The sequence below is a fragment of the Apaloderma vittatum genome, unplaced genomic scaffold, assembly GCF_000703405.1.
Source record: "Apaloderma vittatum isolate BGI_N311 unplaced genomic scaffold, ASM70340v1 scaffold20550, whole genome shotgun sequence".
In the NCBI taxonomy this organism is placed as follows: domain Eukaryota; kingdom Metazoa; phylum Chordata; class Aves; order Trogoniformes; family Trogonidae; genus Apaloderma; species Apaloderma vittatum.
Genome location: NW_009695316.1, coordinates 39,379 through 59,859, shown reverse-complemented (window position 1 = coordinate 59,859; position 20,481 = coordinate 39,379). Strand labels below are relative to the sequence as shown.

Here is a 20,481-nt window from a genome sequence, read left to right as displayed (position 1 = left end):
GTGTATGGCCTCGAGGGGGGGTGACCTTTCAGGGTGCGAGCGAAAGCAGGCACTATTCTGTCCGACCCTTCCCTCCCTTCCCCCTTTTGTTTTGTTCGGGGGAAATACCAAGCTATTTCTAGCTGTGAGGGTGCTTTATACACATTAGTAAATCTTCAGAGCGAAACTCTCCCTCAGTCCTTGCCATTGTTTCCTTAATGGTCGCTATAAATTACCGCTTTCTCATTGGAGCATCAAGCTTCATTGCTTTTGAAATGATCAGTTATTCTCTTTTAAAATCCAATGAGAAACAACCTATTGTATCTCCTGAACAGTTTCACTCTTGGCCAAACTCATCCATAAATGCATAAAGCTGCTCCAAGCCCCACACCATATCCTTACCAACATAAAATAATAAATGAATGAAGACTTTTCTTGACAGTTTCCATGATCTCAGGAATAAACAATCACACTTAGGATGGCGATTCACACATCCGCACACCTCTCATCTGGGGATATCAGCCAAGGTGTCTCTAAAATATTACTTCCAACTGCAGCTGCCTTACAGAAAAGCTGTTACGTATTGCAGGCACTTCCCAGTCAAGGCTCCTCAATGAACCAATATTAATTTCATTAATACTAAGCACAAGATTTTACGAAAGACATAAAATCTACATATGAAGAGTGTAGCAGAAAAACCCGTAAGAGACACTGAAGAGTCACATTCCCAAACAATTAAAGCTGAGACACAGTAAAAGCAAAGCATCTTATTTACTTCTGCAAGCTAAAATATAAAGTGATATATAAATATTTGGGAATGCCAGAGTTAGATCAAAAGATCCCAACACAGCTTGGAAAACAAACAGGAACAATATTAAAGCTATCTTAGTTAATGAAACCATTTCTTATACATAAATCTCAAAGTGGTTTGTGAAGGACCCTAGAGCTTTATTTCACATATAATACTCACTTGTTTATAATGAAGACTTGCCATTAAAATACCTCTTTAAAGACACAAAACAGAAGCTCAGACCTCAACTCAGACGTCACCTTCTCAACTATTTCTATTGCGTTACGGAGTCATGGTGACAGATGACTGCACTGGCTACTATCTTAAGACTCAACTTCAGCAATAAGTTAAGTATGATGAGAGAAAAACTAATATAGCAGGGACAGTTCAAGAGGAAGAGACCCCAAACAGCACTGCTGGGGTTTTTCTCAGCAATTGAAAATAAAATCACAAAGTTTTGGGAATTAAAATAGCTACTGGTAAATATCTGCAAGAAGTGTATGCAAACAGGGTATTTTCATATGTTATGGACACTGATCCTAAACCCAATAGCAATGGCTTGGCTCATCTAGATATCATACAGCATTTTAGCCTTGAACTAGATTTTCTCAGCATTGTGTGGACCAGAGTCCCATTCAGTTACCTTTCACAAATGCTTTATGGAGAGAGAGAGATTTGACTGTTTTACACTTCAAGAAAGGCTATAACAACTTGTCTTTTTTTTCTAGTCGTACCAAGGTACCAACATTGTGTGCAACCTTATAATCTCACAAAACTTGGAACTTCCTCCCACTGTTGAATCCCATTGTACCACCAGGAGCACTGTCTGCTGCTCCATAGAGGTAAGATCCCCAGTTCCTCCCCTCACCTCATCCCCTCCACTGAATTATCACTTAAGTTACCTCACACTAGGAGATCAAGACTAAGCCGCCACAGAGCAGCTGGATGTAAACATTGCTCCAGAAATTCTGTACCTGATCTCCTGAGTTGAATACTTTTGTCTGAAACTTTTGGATAAAATCTGCTTTATGCTTTATAATCCTTGTTAAATTTTATTATTTAATGATAGGCAGACATTATTTGAAGACTTCTTGATTGCCATTTCATTTATACTTTAATATAGTGAGAAGTAGTGGATCTGCAACAGTGCATCATATTGACCAAAAATTTAAACACAACTGAGAGAGCTTAGTGAGTGCTTCGGGAAAGGAGATGCCAGAACAAAAAAAGGGAACGAGGCAGACAGAGCAGTAAAGAAATACTTTCAAATATTTCATTATTCCAAAGCTTTTCACACACGTCTCAGAGCTGTAGCTTCATGTGTTACTCATCTCCATACGTAACTGGCTTTTGAACAACTGTTTTCCTTTGAAGTGAATCGTTCATACTTTTGGACTTAGACTTTCCACTTAGTATCCAAGGCTCTTCCAAGCTACTGTTTGGGTTATCAAGTTCTATGTAAAATAACACATCTTCAGTAATCAGCATGTCCACCTCCATAGTGCCCTGCAGACAAATTAGAAGCAGCAGGTCTGATAAGCCCAGAGAATTGAGATGGTCTCGGTTTCCAAGTTTTGCCCCTGCCACAAGAGCAGCACGACTCACAGCAGGTACCAACTTCACGACTGCACCCATGCCAAACCTGTGTGAGGCTCAGGCCACCAGCACCACCTCACCAGAGTGTGGGGCAGCCTGAGTTCACCCTCTCAGCATCTCCCCCAGCGAGCCCACAGGATGATACCATCAGTTTTTTTGTAGTGCAGAATCACAGCCAGCTCAGGAAGACTGATGTGATTTCCCCAAGAAAGATCTTAAACACTTTTTGTGGTTTGTTTGTTTTTTTTTTTAAAAAGCCTCCACAACAGGACCACCTCCATGACAGTGTGTATAGAAACAGAAAGATGTGAAGGAAGCAGAGATACCTCCAAATAACAGTCAAACTCCTTCCCTTCTGTGTTTTCCCTGGTGGTATAAAACACCCAGTTATGATCTCATAGTTTGACACAGAGTGAACCCCACCAACTTCAGAACAGCCCTAACTTGAACCACTGTTCACAGGCTGAGAAAATTACCTTCTCTGCTTTCCAGCTTCAAGATAGAAATTTGACAACGGAGAATTTAGCCATCACTAACACGCAGGTCAGAAGAATACGCAAGTCTCTGGCTACAGCTGAAAAAAGGGAGGGCAGCTCCCTAAAAACACAGGAAAAACAGCACACCTGAAGGATGTGCTCTTTTTTGCAGACACTGGGCTACTAAATGGCAGAAACTGTACGACATGAGGGAAGTGGCATCCAGCCTTCTTACCTGTTCCTGTCACTGTACATGGGGAGGAACCGCACATCAGTGACTGAGGTTAGAAGGGAACTTCGGAGGTCATCTTGTCCAACTCTCCTGCTCCAGCAGGGCTGTCTGGAGAATGCATTTTGAATGAAGGAGGAGATGCAAGTGAGTAAAACTGACTTGGTCAGTTTACTTTGACAAGTAAAACTTTCAGGTCATAGGCAGGAGAAAAGTTATGACAGCATAACCACAAATGCATTGTGCTCACATTTGTTTGCTACTCCACTCAGATCTAAAAACTAGATTTAATATAGAGTAAGGCAGGCAGAAGTAGTTTCAAGGTGAGATAAGCAGAGCAGTATCTAATGAACCAAGATTCTACAGGGCTCCACTACATCGATATGTACTTCAACTCATTCAAAAAAGAGAATGAACGGAGAAGGAAGGAAACAATACTGTTGTGTCTGTGCCAACACAATCCTTCCACCCATGTCCTCTGGGACCTTCTGTCAACTTAAATCTTAACCTTGGCAAAGATGGAGCAAAAACATAGGAAACAAGCAATACAGGCAATAATACTTGGGCGCACGTGTGCCACAGATGTCATGAGAATCTCAGAAATGGAGAACAGTGCTATTTTCCCACTTAACCTTGTATTTGAAGCATCAGCTACATTTCCAGCATTTTCTGCTTCTCTCTATGGATCCTCTCACATAAAGAGAAAGGTCAAGTACATGGTACATGGAGGTGACTATTTTTCAGAACACAAAATCTGGAGACATCCACAAAATTTGGTTATTAGGATGAAAAGTTGTTCTAAGCTAGGAAAAAAGCTAATATAAATGGCAGCACCTATGTGTGTGTGTACTCACAGATACTTTCCAAGACCTGCATCAGGCCTTTGCCTTCCTGTGCTCCCCATTCCCTGATTACCGAGCAGGCATCTCTTCCGCTGCCGGCAGTCTGACAACAACTGCTTGCCAGAAGGCTACACTGGTGCGGGGAGGGAGGCAGGCGTTTAGTTGAACAGATCAGCTAAAAGAAAGGTACAAAACATGTCTCCTGAAATCAGACACTAAAATGGCATACCTACCTGCAGTCGGGCAAAGAAGAAAAGGTGATGAGCAAAAATATAAGAGGCTTTTGAAAATAGCACATTAATGCTATTCTTCATGTTAGAAGACAAATTTTATTGCAATTCAGCAAATGAACTACACCTGTAAAACTGTTTTGCACATTTAATATCCAATGGATTGAAATGCCACAGGAAAAATAAAAAAAGGAAAACAGTACCTGATTTTGTCATTAATGTAAACTTCAATACCCACCTTTAAAAAAAAAACCAACAAGCCAGTGATTTCCCCATATAGTAAAATATATAGTTTATAAGGTATTGATGCTCTCTCTTAGTTTAACAGCCAATCTCTAGGTATAAAATAAAGAACTACAAAGATGTGAAGTACGTGCACAGTATCTTCAAGTATTTTCAAGTATCCTATAGTACCTTGCACTACAGACAGAAATCATTTGACAAGATAAAGTTAATTCCGAATAGCTTTCACTGCAGAAACCTTAACATGTTCATGAATTCAAGACACATCAAAAATATGGATCATCCAGCTAGTAGGTCCCATTTGAACAATTTGAAAAATACTCTTTGCAATGGAAAAAGTTGTGGAATAGTCTTCAGCTCATTAATATGTTTTCAGCTACAGAATATAAAATGGTTAAGTTTATGGCACGTAAAGGCTTTCTTTTTTTGTAAACTTATCATCATAGTACTTCATTACATTTAAATCAAGTCTTTACTAAGTTGCATTTTCTTTTTTTGGATAAAGTATCACTGTATGAATTCTAACAGCATTAATCAAAGAAGCATAAATAATTGATAGCCTGTTTTTTTCTTAAATCAGGCATCAGACTGTAAACATGTTATATTTACTGCATTATGAAGTATTTACTTTTATCATCTCCCTCCAGAATGCATGTGCGCTGTTAAAAAGAGATACCTAATTCTTTTTATTTCCCATTAACTGTTACAAAAAAAAAAAAACCCCAAACAACAAACCAGCATAGCCACATTACCCTGCACCTGCCAAACGTGCTCCCTTATTTTAGAAAGGTAATAGGAAAGAAAGGTTACAATTGCATTATTCCATAGCTCATTTCTGAACAAAAATTGGAATGCAAGTTTTTAAAAGGGAGATGGATTTTACAAAGTTGAGTCAAAAAGTAGCAGATGCTGACTACACCATTTATTTCTTACACATTTCTCCAGCAGAAAGGCATGGAAGGAAAAAATGCTGGATCCTGATGTTATTCTGTGGGACTGAAGCTAGTACATCAATGAAAGAAGTAGGTTGGTTTGTGGTAAACGCTGAAGAGTGGTAGGGATTATGGCTGCTACTATAGCCTGAACCGGTCTCTGATGTCAGCCAAATCTCTTCCCAAAACTCTAGCACCAGCTACAATATAGCTATATTTAATATCACAGTCTTCCTTGGTGGCCTCTGGATCCCACAAAATCAACATTCTTTTTTTAACTCTGCAGAAGCTTTTACTGACCCTTCAGTGAAGCAAATCCTTCCAGACTTGGAAGTCTATAGCAAAAATTGCTTTGAATCCCAACAGGATTAAGCGCAGACCCCCTGTGAAAGGAGGAGGGAGGAAGGGTCTATCAGAAAGTGTCCTTCCTGTGAGTAAGTGAGGAGCTGGGAAGACGATCTCTGCATCTCCCTTCTGCAACCGGACAGGTGGCAGGCGGGGGGCCACCCTCATGGGTGAGCCAAAGAACCCACCGCTGGGGAACCAGTGAACCCTGGCCTGTGCCCATTCAGGTATGGCTAATGGTCATCAGGAGGCAAGAAGATCCACACCAAAGCAGGTGACTAAACCAACAGCATCATGCCACACCAGGTGAACTTGTGTAAAGAAAAAAAAACCCAACAAAAAACCAAACTACACCTTAATGCAAGATTAATTACCTCATGAGAGATAAAATTAATCTACACTTAATACTTTGAGAGATACGGTTTTAACAGGATCAACTACTCTGTTAAGGTCAAAATAATTAATCCAATCCTCCTTTCATACGTAAACATCTCTCCTGTGAAATACACAGGCCTAGTAAAGTCACCTTAATAACAGATGAAAGCACTGTAAATCATTAAGGGTTTTTTGTTATTATTAATACATAAATAAGCAACTTGGGGTGAGAGTATATAAAGATTTTCCCAACATATTAAGTTGAAGATGTGAAATTTGTAAACTAAACTACATCTGTTTTATTTTTGCCTTTCCAAAGCTAGGAAAACAAACCGAAAAACAAACCGAAACCTACACACACAAAATACTTCCGTAGGCTTCAGACTGTGAAAGAATTCATACCCACCCAGCATGAGGACTTGCTTGGACACTGCCCTTACATCTTCCTAATGCTACTGTGAAATCAAAAAAAGAATCTTGCTCTGGTAAGTAGTGACAAAGGAACTTCTCAGTTTAATAATGAAATAAATAGGACAAAAGTAAAAATAGTCAAAAATTTAATACATGTGCTACACTTATAAATTATGGAAATAAAACTACCATAAGATGTGACTAAGCTGTAGGTAAAGAAAAGGTGCTACAACATTGTATGAGCTGAAAAGCTTGGACTCTGCTTCTCAAAAGAGAGACAATATTGAGATAAGTTTATACAGTGGAGACCTCTTAAATACATAGCCCTGAATTTCTGCACAGTAATTTGTGATGTTGATAAATCAATCTGTTCATAAATCACATATTAATTTCAAATAGATATTTATCAGAGGATTCAAATTAACAGAGATGCTTTTGAGCATTTGCCAAGTTTCAGATATCCAATATATTAAACTTTCAAAACGTTTGTGTTTTGTTGTAAAAGTGGATTAAAGCTTTCTCTGTTAAAAACAAAAGCATCTCCAAGTAGACTGTGACAACAGGACCCAAGACATATTAATTCAAAAGGAAAAGAAGTAAACCTTACTACTCACTGTCTTTTCAGAAAAATTAAGAAGTCTTTATATTTGTTAGTAAGGTATGCCATTATTTCTTCATAGGGACATAAACATCTTTATTTAGTCATCTGGCACTCAGGGAACTTGTGTCCCTCTTTATTAGCAGTTAAGAAAATTACCAGCAGCAACCATATAACAAACTGCAAACGGCTGGTTTAAGGGGAAACATTTCTGTGTTATTCCAGGTTTTTCATTTAAGTGGGCTGCACTGTAAATTCTGAATTGCAACATAATATAGCCAGCTGTATGACAGAAGATTTTTTTTTTAAAGACAAACTTACAAAACACAACAATAGGTTAAATAAATAAAAATACCAGTTAAAAAACACACTTAATTTCTTCTGTGCAATTACGTACCAATATGAAAAATATTACTTTGATCTCTGCACATTTCACGGTTCCATCTCCTGGATTTCACTAAAAATAATACTGACAACAAAAATAAAGGAAAAAATTGATTTGTTGACACATCAGTGCTTTGGAGCTATTAAAAAAAGCACACATCAGATTTGTAGTTCCCTTGCAGCAAAACATGACCCAGTACGTTAAAAATCAAACATTGGTAATAATGTTAATATATAAAATATTAGTTTAAAAACTATAGAATGACCTTCTCAGCTGAAATGGAGTGTATACATTGGGGTCTATGACATACAGCATATCTGAAGGCAAGTTCACAGAATGCTGAAAGGCTCACCGCACATTTTCTATGGCAAGGAAATACTGCAGCTTTAAAATAAGCTGCACAATACTCATCTCTATCTCTTTCACATGAAAGTGTGTAAAAAGCAAATCAGCAAATAAACTCTAAAATAGATTTATACCAAAATCCTCTTTTTTACATTGAGTTTACAGCTTCTATCCATTTGCCTGTACTATTTTTGGAGTTTCCTTCAAGAACAGTCAAAGTCGCATGTTAGGGCCATGAACGAGTTCACGATACAGTGTGCTGGCAGACAGAACTCTTGCAAACTAACAAGATCCACTCCTTGTTGCTTGGTTGGTTTTTTTTATAGACAGTTTTTCCTGTGGGACAAGAGGTCAAATATCGATTCCTTTAACAAGAGATGCCTCCAGCGTAATGTTGAACTCCTGCAAGGTTTGCAGCACTCGAATCAAAGAATTCACAAGAGTATGATCCTTAATCAGTGCTATGTCTTCATACATCTGTGCTGTAATCGGGCAGTCTGCAAGCAGGGCGATCCAGTGATGCAAAAGGTGGTCTCTGACAAAGTAGCAATTTGCAATGTGGAAATAAAAATAAAGCCAAGTTAATTTCTTATTTTCACTGACAAGATTTTTATTCTTTGACTTCTAAACAGACCTACCACCTTTTTCACATAGTTTTATAAGACAGGGAAGGGGGAATAACTGTCTGTGGAACTCGTTTAAGTCAGAAGCATCCATGAGAGGCATTTGTAGGCTTTCCACCCCTCACATCAAAAGATGTGGTTCCCAGGAGGCCTGGAATCCCAAGTAGACTCAAAGTCACAAAAACCTGGTTCCATTGCATTTCTGTCACAAGGCTTCTCGATGGTTCCAGCTTCCCTCCTACCAATCTCCTACAATGAGCCCCTGCTGATGGTTTTCTGTTTTTATCTTCCAATCCTGCTATCAGTACATGAGAGGGAGGCTATTCACACCTGCCTACTACCTTTCTCTCTTGATTCAGCTGCTCAGCTCTTGGAGATACTCAGTTCTGCATCTCAAATTTCCCACACATTACATGCCCAAAAACTTAGTCAGGACATGGTTCACCCGATCCTTCTTTAGTATAGAACTGTACGAGTAACATAGTAGCTGTGTGGCTTTGCCTTACTGATATGCAACTTTACTTTAATTTTATTTAAGTATCTTTATTAGTAATATTATTAATAGTAACAGATAATAAATAATAATAAAAATATTATAATATATAATAATAGTAATAATAATAATAGATAATAATAATTCATCATACCTGGCTCCAAGACACACCAGCATCTGAAACTTGCCATCCTTCCCAATGTTTCTAGGGGTGTTATTGATGGCAGTGATAAAACGGCAGAAATTCCTGGCCCTTGTCTGCCAGTTCTCTTCAGGGACCATGTCATTCTGTTCAAGGGTCTCATAGTATGTTTGTGCTTTTTCTTAAAAGAATGGTGGAAGATAATCAAGTTTCATCAGTGCATACAGAAAAGTCCTAAAATATCTGAAATACCATTCTCCTGTGCTTGGACTAAGTAACTGACCTTCAGACTTAGATGACTAAATGTAATACAACCTCCGTATAATGCTTTCCCTGTAAGCACACTTATAAATTCATAAGGCTGTCTGATGTTCATCTAGCACCACTGGCAAATCACCATGAGTGTCTGTGTCTTGGATGGGACTACTAAAGATGAAAGGCCTGGATTCGAAGCACATCCATGAATTTCCTGAATGACTACGTTTAGCATCGTTTTTTTCTGTTTGATTCCGTCTTGTGCTCCTGCTGTGTAAAACAGCAATTCCACTTCCTTCCTGCCGAACAGTGCTAAAGAGGTTCTCATACCTACTGAATTTTGAGATGCTACAGTAAAATGATGATACGAGCGATGACGAAGTACCTACTCAAAACACAGAAATACTATTTAAACAATTCCTTTTCTAAAAAGTTGTTGTGTACTCAGTTTATTTTTTCTAGGTCAAAGAATCTAGACCACCATGTGAAAAATGTATGCTTACATCCCCTTTATTTCAATGTCCAGTAAGCACCAACAGCACTAGATACATCTGTTGTGCTTTATAAGGCAACTGAGCCTCTTAAAAGTGCGATTTACCCTTTCGCTATGCTCAATTCAGAACAAGGTTACCATATATCAACTCGCCATCTTATTTAAATAATTATTCCTCATTAAGAAAGTTTGTTTTATACTATTACTGTCAGAAGGGCAAAGTCCAGTTACTGTATTAAGTATAGTGTCAGCTTTAGCAGAAGACAGATGTGCTTCTTCTCAGCAGTATGAGGAGGTAAGAACACTTATGGCAATTCAGCTGCTGAGATGCCTCCAGGGAGTAAGCTGTTCACACCAGCTGAGACACAGTGGCAAAGGTAAGGAACACAGGTGGATATATTTTGAAGACACAAACAGGCTCTGGTGTACCTTCCTCCCACTTACCTAAAAAGTCCCAAATAAAGACATTTTTGAAGAGTCTTGGTGATTTAAATCCATGCTGAAACACTTGCTCAAGAGCTGAAACAAGTCCACTTTCTCCACATAGCAACAGTGTCAGACTGCCTCTCTGCCAAACACACACAGAAGGCACACACGCTTATTATCTTGGTTGGAAGTCTGAGACAAAAAAGTGTCTCGTGCATCTATTACTGAAATCAGTTTTAAACAAACAGATGCCCAAAGTTACAGCCTACTGTCAAACACTGGCCCCAGACAGAACCTGACCTCTCTAAGAATGAGGCTGAAGAAAGCAATCTCAGAGCTTCATGGTCATGAAATGAAGCCAAAAAAGGCCAAGATGATGATCATGAGCAGGTTTTACCTATAATAACGACCACTGTACAGAGAATTAAGAAAGTATTTTCCTCCTACTAAGTAATAAACATCACAGGTCTATTGTAGCAGGTGCCTCAGACTGTTTGCTAATCAACAAAAAAACCCATAAAACACATTTAATGCAATTAAACTCACCAGCACTGTATTACGATGCTTGGACAGGGGCATGCTTAAGTTTGTTTCAGGAAACAACTGTTATGTCAGTTAAAATAATTTTATGTATATATAATTTCCAGTATCAAAATGTTAACATTTAAGCTAACAGAACGCTCCAGTTAGCAGAAAACTAAGGTACTTCAGGATGTACTATTCCAACAGTATAGTCTCAGTATCTCATTTTTGCCCCACTTAAGGAATTTTCAAGCAGATGGCTGTTATTCAGTTTAGTTTTATTTCTGTTATATATTTTCCAATGCTTACTAAAAAGCGTTTTAAGACAGGAGTGTCACTACACAGACAATAACTCTTTACCTCCTTCTCTGGCTTGTGGAAATGCTTGACAATACCATTGACAGCTTCACCAATAGCTTCTTGTATCTGACCAGTATTTAACTCTGCAAAATAGAAAGATACATCCAGTCACTCTGTAACAGCTTTAGAATCGTACTGGTGCATGAGGAGGAGCATGAACGAATGTAAGTTATGCTGTTAGTGAAAAGGTGCTGGACTGTGTGGGTAACAGAAATCCAGCTGTGGAGGAGGTAGAAATAAAGATGGTTTGGTTTTATATCAAAGTTAACACTGTGGTGTTTCAATACAAAAACAGGTGGAAGGATTTTTACATGTTATGTTAATATTCCAACCAGGGCCCAAAGCCAAGAAAAGCAGCTGTGCCTTGATCAGGACCATCAAATCTAAGCATCCTGGAAATACATCCTGTGATAGTTTGACTGTAAACCCAAGCATGCTTGGAAGAAAAGTAACCAACTGGTTCATCAGGAACAAGACAGGTTCATAAAGGTGACCTCAACAGAAAACTAAAGTCCATGAATAGAAACTACCAGCAAGCTTTTCATCCATTAAACTTTCTACCTTCCTCGATAGCACTCATTCCACAGATGAAGGACAAGAATATGGAAAACACCACTAGGACAGCTACGCACTGGACTTGGAGTCGAGATATATTCTCCTTCTGTCCTTGGAGGCTTTCAAAACTTGAGCAAATAGAACTAGTTCCTCAGGACTGTAATTCGGAAATCAGCTGGACTTCTACTGGGGCATTGGGCTAAGTGAGTCACAGGTCCTCTCCGAGCTACAGTTTTAAACTACAAGAAAACCTGCAGTTCTGTTGTAAGCAGCTCTCCTCAGGCAACGATGCACAACGGGACAAGACAAGATAATCCCCACCACTCACTGGGCTTATTGTTTGGCGATATAGTGACAAATCTTCTGATCATGCTCGGTGACTGCTGCAAAGGAGGAGTTCGGCACTGTCGTTCATCAGCCTCAGTGTGGGAAGTCAGCAACTCTCCCACCAGGATCCTCTCTAAGCTGCCATCATCCATTCCCTTTCCAAGCCACCTTCCACAGGGAAATCTAAGGACATAAAGGACATATGTGGATCAAGTCTGTGCCAAAGACTTTCAACTGCAGTTGCATAAAACCCAAATTCTGCCAGCCTAGTTCTTAGAAATACCTCATGCATATAGCAACAAATAACAAAGTCTTGGGTTTGGCTTTTGCCAGCAGAGGGAGCAAAAGTAAAACAGCTTTTCAGTTTCAAGTTTGCACTAAATTTGCTTTAGACCATCCACAAAGCAAACAGTGACAGATTGTGTCCTTTCTGTACCACGTGATTTAAGGGGTGCAGAGGAAAAACGGGTAAAGGTGAAGACCCACAACACACTACAGGTGAGTGGTGAAATACACCCATGCTTTCACTGAGTACGTTATATAGCTGGCCAGCCACAAAAAACCCCAAACCTAAAATGTATACTTAAATGCCAAAACATACACACCTATTGAAATTGGAATATTAAATCAAACACTAGAAAGTACACAGGCTCACTTGCTCATTATCCCTTTCCATGAACCAATGTTGATGTCAGTTTTAATCAGCTTAATCAGAAAACTGAACAGCATCCAAAAATAGAATCTTGCCTCTCCATTTAATTACAAACAAGCTGGCACAGAGATCTGAGTGGACTTACCCACCAATTTGTCACCAACATGAGCCTGACAGTCTCTCTAAAAACAAAGAACAGGCACCAAACTATGCTGTAACTAACATAAATTTAATCCTTACTATAGATTTTGTGCCTTTAATTTCACTGTGCAAACACACGTTTCTATCACTCACAAGCCCTTGTGTTCCAGCTTGTGTGCACCTAGAGCACTCAGCCTTAAAATAAAATACCACCCAGACTTGGTAAGCAGAAAGCTCTAACTTGCTACTTCTTCCTTAGGGTCAAGGCAGGTTATGTTTAAAATGAGCAACAGACAACTCATCTTCTCCACCAGTATTTTGAGGCTAGACATGAGCATCTGCAAACTGAAAACTGTTTCATTTCATAAGAATCATGACTTGTTTAATGCTAGATTTTTCTGCACCTTCGGGTAGCAGCAACTGTAGACACAGAGTACCAGGAGATAAGACCTTTCTAATCAAACAAGTCCTACTGTGCCAGCTCCCTGTGGAAATTCTACTTACCCAATGTGAAATGTCAGGATGATACTTACTTGTAAGTATGCCCTGTTATTTCATTTCTGACCATAACATATTCCACTAGCCACTTGGCATACAGCCCCGAATTATCATGTCCTATTTGCACTGTGGTCAGTTTTCCCAGGTTCTGGCACTGCAAATTAAACAAAGAGCTTGTCAGAGTAAATCGAAAGAGAGCAACATGTTGGAGGAGTAAACTCTTAGAGAATATACTCAACAGAGAATCAGAAGTGTGCTTCCCCTGCTCTGACTGCATGATTGATTTGGGGCTTTTTAGGGGTAGGTTGCTTTGTCTAGTTAAATATTATTTTAATCACTAGAGAGAACATCAGTTGAACTAAAGTTTTCAATTACATTTTATCCAATGCACGCATACACACAAAAATCAGAGAAGAATCACTTCATTTCCAATAGAAGAGGATAGGACATCTCTCAGCATTACTGCACAAAGTTGTAGTATAAAGACAGTCTGGTACATCCTTGCACTAAGGCTTCATCAGTCATTTTGCTCTGTCTTTTATTAAATATAGATTAACTTTCCCATGTACAGACACAGGAAGTATTTGCGACTAACCACACAGACTAAAGATATGAAATGTATGACAAGATGGTACAGAAAGGGGAGAATTTAAAATTGAACAAATGGGAACATCCAAAGCATTTTTCGTATCAAGCAATACAAACCTCAAAAGTCATTTCTAATATATTCCTGGGAATCTGCAGGACTCCTGTTTCACCCAGCTCTCCCGAGATACAGATCCAAGGATTGGCTGTAAACATTGAACCACCAAGTTTCTTGCTAGGAACAATCAATATATGGTACGGTATCACTGCAAACACATGAAGAAATAACACTTCACAAATGAAGAATAATATTTATGTAACTCTTTAACAAAGATGGCAGAAAAGATAAATCATAAAATAATACTGCAGTACCATGAAATGTTAAAACATCAGAGCTGCTAACACCTGCACACCAAGCACCAACTGACAATCAGGAAATGTACACACAGCAGTCACTAAGAAGCAGAGCTGGTAGCAAAACACTGTCAAGTGAAAAAAAGAAATACGGATGAAGTAATGCCTTCACTTGAGTATAACAGTTTTGCATTTACCAGTCTCAAAACACGTCATGAAGATGCTTACTTGTCTCCAGCTTAGAAACAAGGAAGTAGAGACAGGATATTCATGTATCCAGGACGGCATTGCAGCTCAGCTTGCAAATCAAAGCTCAGCTCCTAACTGCCTGCTTTTGTGTGTGCCCGTGTGCACACTACACACCCAACACAAATCCCAGTCAATCACTAACTGAAGCCTTCCTTTGCTTGCAGCAGCGTTCACAGCTGTGGCTGAACAAATCAATTAAAAATTAAAATACACTGTAACACTGCAAATTTCTCTGTACCATATTGCTCTTAGTTATGTTAACTGTAAGACTTCTTGATTTCAAAAAGGACAAAAAACCTTTTTCCCCTCTAACTACCACTACACACATGTTCAAATGTTTTCTGGTCCTCTGGTTTACCAGTGACTAATTCAACATATTATCATCCGAGTTACAGACCTGTCTCTGACTCAGAAGGCATGTGCTGCTGAGAAACTGCGTGTGCTCTTCAGTTACCTACCTATCTCACGTACAGCCCTCTATTAACCAAACTTCTATAACAAAATCCAGTTATCTGAACGGCCCCTGTGTTTCTTGGCAATCTGCCCTTCTTTTACAGTGCATAAATGGAATACAGCTGGGGCTTTTCAGCTGAGCCATTTAATACATTTCTCCCTCAATGTCTCCTCAGCAGTCAGTGCCCTCAAGAAAACCTTTGGTGATTGGATTTTCTTAAAAGCTTGATGTTCATAGCATTTGAGAACGAATTAACATGTTTCCCTTTTTATTTTCTGTGCTGACAGTCTTCAAGTGACAATTTAACTGAATCCAGCAGACAAGATTAAGCACTGTTCAGAATGTGCTCACAAAACCAAAGCCTATTTTGCTTAGATATCTGCTTGCTTTGTCTTTCATATGCACAATATGGATCATAATGTACTACCAAGGGTAGCTCCTACCATGGGACCAGAGGGGTCCTCTCATGCCTCCTCACCCTCTGTTTTATATGCCTTTCTAAAGTCTTTCCTTATTCTGCCTTCTTAGCGAGGTCCTGTGGCAGCGGGCACACAAATGTGTGAGAGTTCTGTAACACATTTAAGCATGAGCAACAACAGGTTAAAAGTTTCTCTAGAGTGTTTTTTTTTTAAAAAAGAGAAAGAAAATAAACTGCTTCAATATGCTGCAGAATTCTGACACAGTCCTCAATGAGCATTTCATTGTTATCCCAAACTCAGAGACAGGCATGCAGCAAAGTAAGGCCAAGCAAGTGGAAAGTTTTTTCTTTTCTTTTGAATTCCTAGCACATGTTAGCATCTTACCTTGAAAATGAACAATCCATACTGTGCTTGTTTAGTGCGATGCAAACAAGCCCACCGCAAAATTTTCTGTTGAGAACTCTCCTCCAACTAAAAGGATTAAAGCTGCATATTTTACCAAGTAAGAAACAAAAGCCTTTAGTGACTAGTGCCCACCAGAAAGGATCATAGAAAGAGCAATACAGCACACACAGATGGATACCAGGAAGAAAGCAGATCATTCACATTAAGGCATGTTTCTCAGAGCCGTTTTGAATTTTGGATAAGAACTCAACCAAATCTGGAAATGAGAGTTGCCAGGAAAGCAAATACTTACAGATTGTTGTGAAAACATTGGTAAAGCAAAAGTAATCAACAGCATTGAATGACAGGAGATGATATAAGAATTGTTCTTTCTCATCATCACAGCGGAGGAATGCATAACGCTTGTAGAGTTTTCTGACAAAGCAAAACAAATAATCTGTCATAGTAACAAGATGCTTTCAGTGAAACGTTTTCTATTGTGCATGTTTATCAGGTAGATTATGAAGAATGTGCAAGTGCTTACAATTGACAAGTGACACTAGTAGATCCAACAGTATTTAACGTGCCAAGATACATCAACACTCTGCAATAGTGAAGTCTCCCTCGGGCACCAGTCCAATACTTCATACTACTTTCCACTCCTCCAAAGCAAGGCAGTTTAAGGGTCTTGTCTCACCCAAAAACATCCCAAAAGATGAAAAAATGAGTTTTGTACTCTCTTGGGAAAATCCTTTGACTTCTTTTAGCCAGGTAAAATGACAGAACTGAAGAAAACGGAGTCATAGGTTACTTCTGAGCAGATGGTGCTGTAGGAGTGGCATCCAGCACGTAACAGCTTGAAGCCTGTTTTCAAAGGACATCAGGGCAAACATGGGGGCTAAACACTTGTATGAGGTTATCGCGATGGACCTACAACCAGGATCTAAACTGCACTTTGCCATGCATTGATGAAACACACAAACTATCCAAGGAAAACAAAATATCCCACAGTTACAGAAACAGGGCCAAGATTATAAACTTGACTCAGCAAAGTAGCAACATTTGGAGTTACATCTCATTTCATTTAATCCCTAGCAATTTTTGCAGATTTCACCTCAAAGGCACAGACAGTCTATGTTGACAGAACTGATTCCGTATCTGAAGAATTGAGCATTGACTTATACTTCTCAAATAGCTCATACACAGGTACAGAGACACATGTGGAAGGCTAGGTTGTTCTATTACATGATAAAGCATCTTACTTTGTGAGTTCATGATCTGAAAGCAGCTGTTTTAGATGCCTAGAGAGCAACTTCTTTTCCATAGAGAGACGAACCCAGGCTCTGGCCTTGCCAACATCTGTTTTGATCTCACTAATGTTCTGGATATGCCTGGAAAAAAAAAAATATAAAAATACCCTGCCCAGTATATTCAAAGTGTGACAGTTCTTTTGAACCAAGCTAGGCTGAAAAAGAAGTTTTACCAAGAATGCAAAATATCTGGTAAACTAATAGAAAAGAAGACACGATCACCTTAATATTCAGCGCTATCTAAATTCCTTGCATATCTAGCTCAAAAAGAATAAGCGCCTGAAAAGGAAATATCTGCAATGCAGTGCCCTATTTACAAAATTCTAAACCAGGTCCATTGCCACACATGATTTAAGAATCATTCTAGACTTTATCACTGCAATATTTATGGCCGACTGCTTTGGAAAATTAAATACTGTCTTTGCATGCTTAGTAGTAGCTTTTCTTGCATACAAGACACAGAGAGTGTATTTTAAAAGGACAAGCATTTCCCTTGAAAAATCCTCAATTCACTCCTCCCTACTGAAAAAATTAGATCTTGGTTGAAGAAAAGGAGGCAAGAGAAATCCTTTCAAAATTAACTGGAAGTACCGCATACTGATTTTTGATGTACTGAAAAGAAGGCATTGTGCAGAAGTTAGTTTTATTCACACTACAGTACTCAATGTTAGATAAACCAACTCTTTAGATCAAACAAGTTCTTTAAACTGTTTTCTTCACTGAGAAGCAAGAATGAGCTCAGAACTACGCAATCAAATTGGCAATGACTGCGAAAACACATATGCTACATCCACATCTCTGTGGAAATAATACAATGTAGAATACTTTAAAAAGATGAAAAATGTATTTCTAAAACCAGTAGCTATAGCAACTTAAAATTTCTTCAGTATGAAACATTTTTTTTGCAAAGGTCAATGAGAAGGTCACACTATATACTTTAAAACAGTCCATCAGGTTCCTACCCCACAGTCCCATCCTACTGTATGAAACACAGGCTTTTCTATACGGTACACATTAGACACAGAAATAAGTATGCAAATCCCACAGGTTTTTCACGTTGGTTTTAATAGTTAAACTCACCTCATATCCTGAATGAGAGATATTCTAAGAGGTGACATGGCTGGACTGGTATCAGACTTTCTCCTTTCTGAATCAAGAAGTATTCCTAGATTCAGAAGAACAGAATTTCTTGTTAGTTGAAATGCATCCAAAGATTTTGAAAACAATATTACAAAATCAGGTGAATTATCACCAACTTGCACTGTTACATTACTGGTGACTCACTGCTTTGTGAAGATATTGTGGCATATTTCCACTTCAAATGACATGAAAATGTAATTCGCTACACAGATAGTTATGCAGATCAGCACACAGTGAGCATTAACACGTTAATGAGCTCAGATTCAGCTGAAATTGGTATGACATCAAATGGCTTAAAACATATACTAATCAAGTATTATTTTCTAAAGACTATCCTGTTTTCTTTCTACATAGTAAAACTGACTGGTACAGTTGACAACAGAAAACAGTGTTCAAAATCTTTTACTCAGTAGACCACACATTATATGCTTAACTAATCTATCACTTTGCATATTCTTGCAACACCACTACTTTTTAAAATAGCACATTTTGTGGGGTTTAAGCAATTTTATTACTCTCATCTTTGAAATTCAACTCTAAAATCAGGTTGTATATTAAATACACTCCCAAGGTAGAATGCAAATACATGACTGTAACTCCAGCCTGACATGCAAAACCACCAAGTGGCATTCAGAAGGCCCTTAATACTTCCCAAATTTCTGGTTTTGATTGCTTACAGAATATGGGCATGTTAGTAATGCTCAGCTCTTTGCTTACAGCAACTTTAAAAAAAAAACAACAGAAAAAGGCACCTACCACCTCTCCCAAACTCAATGTTCTCCCCAAAGTTATACTCTCTGCCCCCACTGGACATAAGAAGTAGTGTTCAAAAATTACATTAATTACCTGAGAAAAAGATCACCATTGGATCTTGTGTGCAGTATTACTTTTACTTCAACACTTGATAAAATAAAAATTAAAACACTTTTGGGGTGTTTTTTGTATTTTTTAAATATTTTTTTAACAATAAGCCTACTCTTCAGTTAGTTTTCAAGACAGAATGTAAAAACTTCAGGATGTACAGTACAATTTTATATGCATATGCTAGTTTTTCATCCCCAGCCACAACACAATACGCTTTGCCAGTCATGTAGTGATTCTGTGTTCTATATCAGAGAAATCTATTTTAAAGCCTGTCCGTGAAGCATCAGGTATTTCTGGTATCTGACTTCAGTAGTAGTTAGATGCCAGGCCCAGACAAGTAGGTTCAATCCAAACAACTTTATTTTTCACAAAATACATTGAAACAATACACCAGATCCATATCGATTTTGTAGCAGATAGAATATTTGGCTCAGTTACATTCAGGATATTCCCAAGGAAACAATCTCTGCATGGTGGAAATCTGCAGGTAGCATTAATAGTCATAGTTTTTTATCACCATCTTTCAGCAGAAGTTAATCTTACCCGAGGTACTGAAGCTGCCTGATGTAGTTTTTCTTTGTCTGTTTTCTAGGTAGTGTAATAGATGAGACCACAAAGCAGACTTTCCCTAAAATTAAAAAAAAAGTAGTTAAAATAATCACTATCAGCTGAATTTAAAAAGAAAGTTTAAATTGTCATTGAAAGTATCAGACATAATAAAAACTTGCTTTAAATATGTTTCTCCCTATAAAGTCATTGGTAAAAACCAGCAATGAGACACAGGTTGGAGCTGTAAAGAGGTTGAGAAAGAAAAGCAAGAGTCAAACTACCGGGATCTAATGATTCTGGTAACAGGAAAAAGTCAGTTGAACTTCATTCCTCATAGTTCATCAACAGGACAAGAGAACATTTAAATACAGCAACTTTATCTTTTCTAAGTCTGAGGCGGGACTATGTGTTTCTCCCTCCCTGTTTCTGCAGCAGTGAAATGACAAAAGATACAGAGCCAGCCTGAGCAAACCACCTTATAGCCCAGATCAAGCCTTGTGCTTCTGTTCACTTCAGAATAATTCCGGGCTACAGATGCACGCTGTCACGTTTTAGAACCTCAGAAGATTCCCCTCAGTATCATCAGCCAAACAACTTAACTAATCACAAACACAGTAAGAACCCAAAATATAAGCAGGACAGTGAAAGCAAGAAAACTCCAGCTCTACACATGATAAAACCAACATACAGGTTAAAATTTGGGTTATAGTATTTAGGCAAAGATAAATCCATCAAATGATGTTAAAAGGTGGACCTTGCTCATTATGCTGCTTTCTTAAACCTCCGGTAGCTTAAAGAAGAGCGTGAGGAAATCTTTTGCTGGCAAACTAAAGATTCTTGGATTCATCCTAAAATTCTCTGCCTGATAAACCAAAAGCTTACAAAGCCACAGAAAGGCTGCAGTAATTGA

The 20,481-nt window shown here is 38.5% G+C and overlaps 1 protein-coding gene across 1 annotated transcript in view; it reads right to left on the bottom strand.

The window, feature by feature from the left end:
* Positions 1–7,182: 7,182 nt before the first annotated feature.
* Positions 7,183–20,481, bottom strand: part of DENND5A (DENN/MADD domain containing 5A) — a 50,827-nt gene continuing 37,528 nt past the window's right edge. Inside the window, exons 15-25 of the mRNA XM_009870981.1 lie at positions 19,566–19,650; positions 18,099–18,183; positions 16,971–17,099; positions 16,022–16,143; positions 13,969–14,114; positions 13,299–13,417; positions 11,974–12,155; positions 11,091–11,173; positions 10,227–10,350; positions 9,047–9,215; positions 7,183–8,311 (exon numbers count right to left, since the gene is read on the bottom strand). Coding sequence (XP_009869283.1) covers positions 8,128–8,311; positions 9,047–9,215; positions 10,227–10,350; positions 11,091–11,173; positions 11,974–12,155; positions 13,299–13,417; positions 13,969–14,114; positions 16,022–16,143; positions 16,971–17,099; positions 18,099–18,183; positions 19,566–19,650 — 1,428 coding nt within the window. The 3' untranslated portion in view covers positions 7,183–8,127. The remainder of the gene's footprint in view (positions 8,312–9,046; positions 9,216–10,226; positions 10,351–11,090; positions 11,174–11,973; positions 12,156–13,298; positions 13,418–13,968; positions 14,115–16,021; positions 16,144–16,970; positions 17,100–18,098; positions 18,184–19,565; positions 19,651–20,481) is intronic.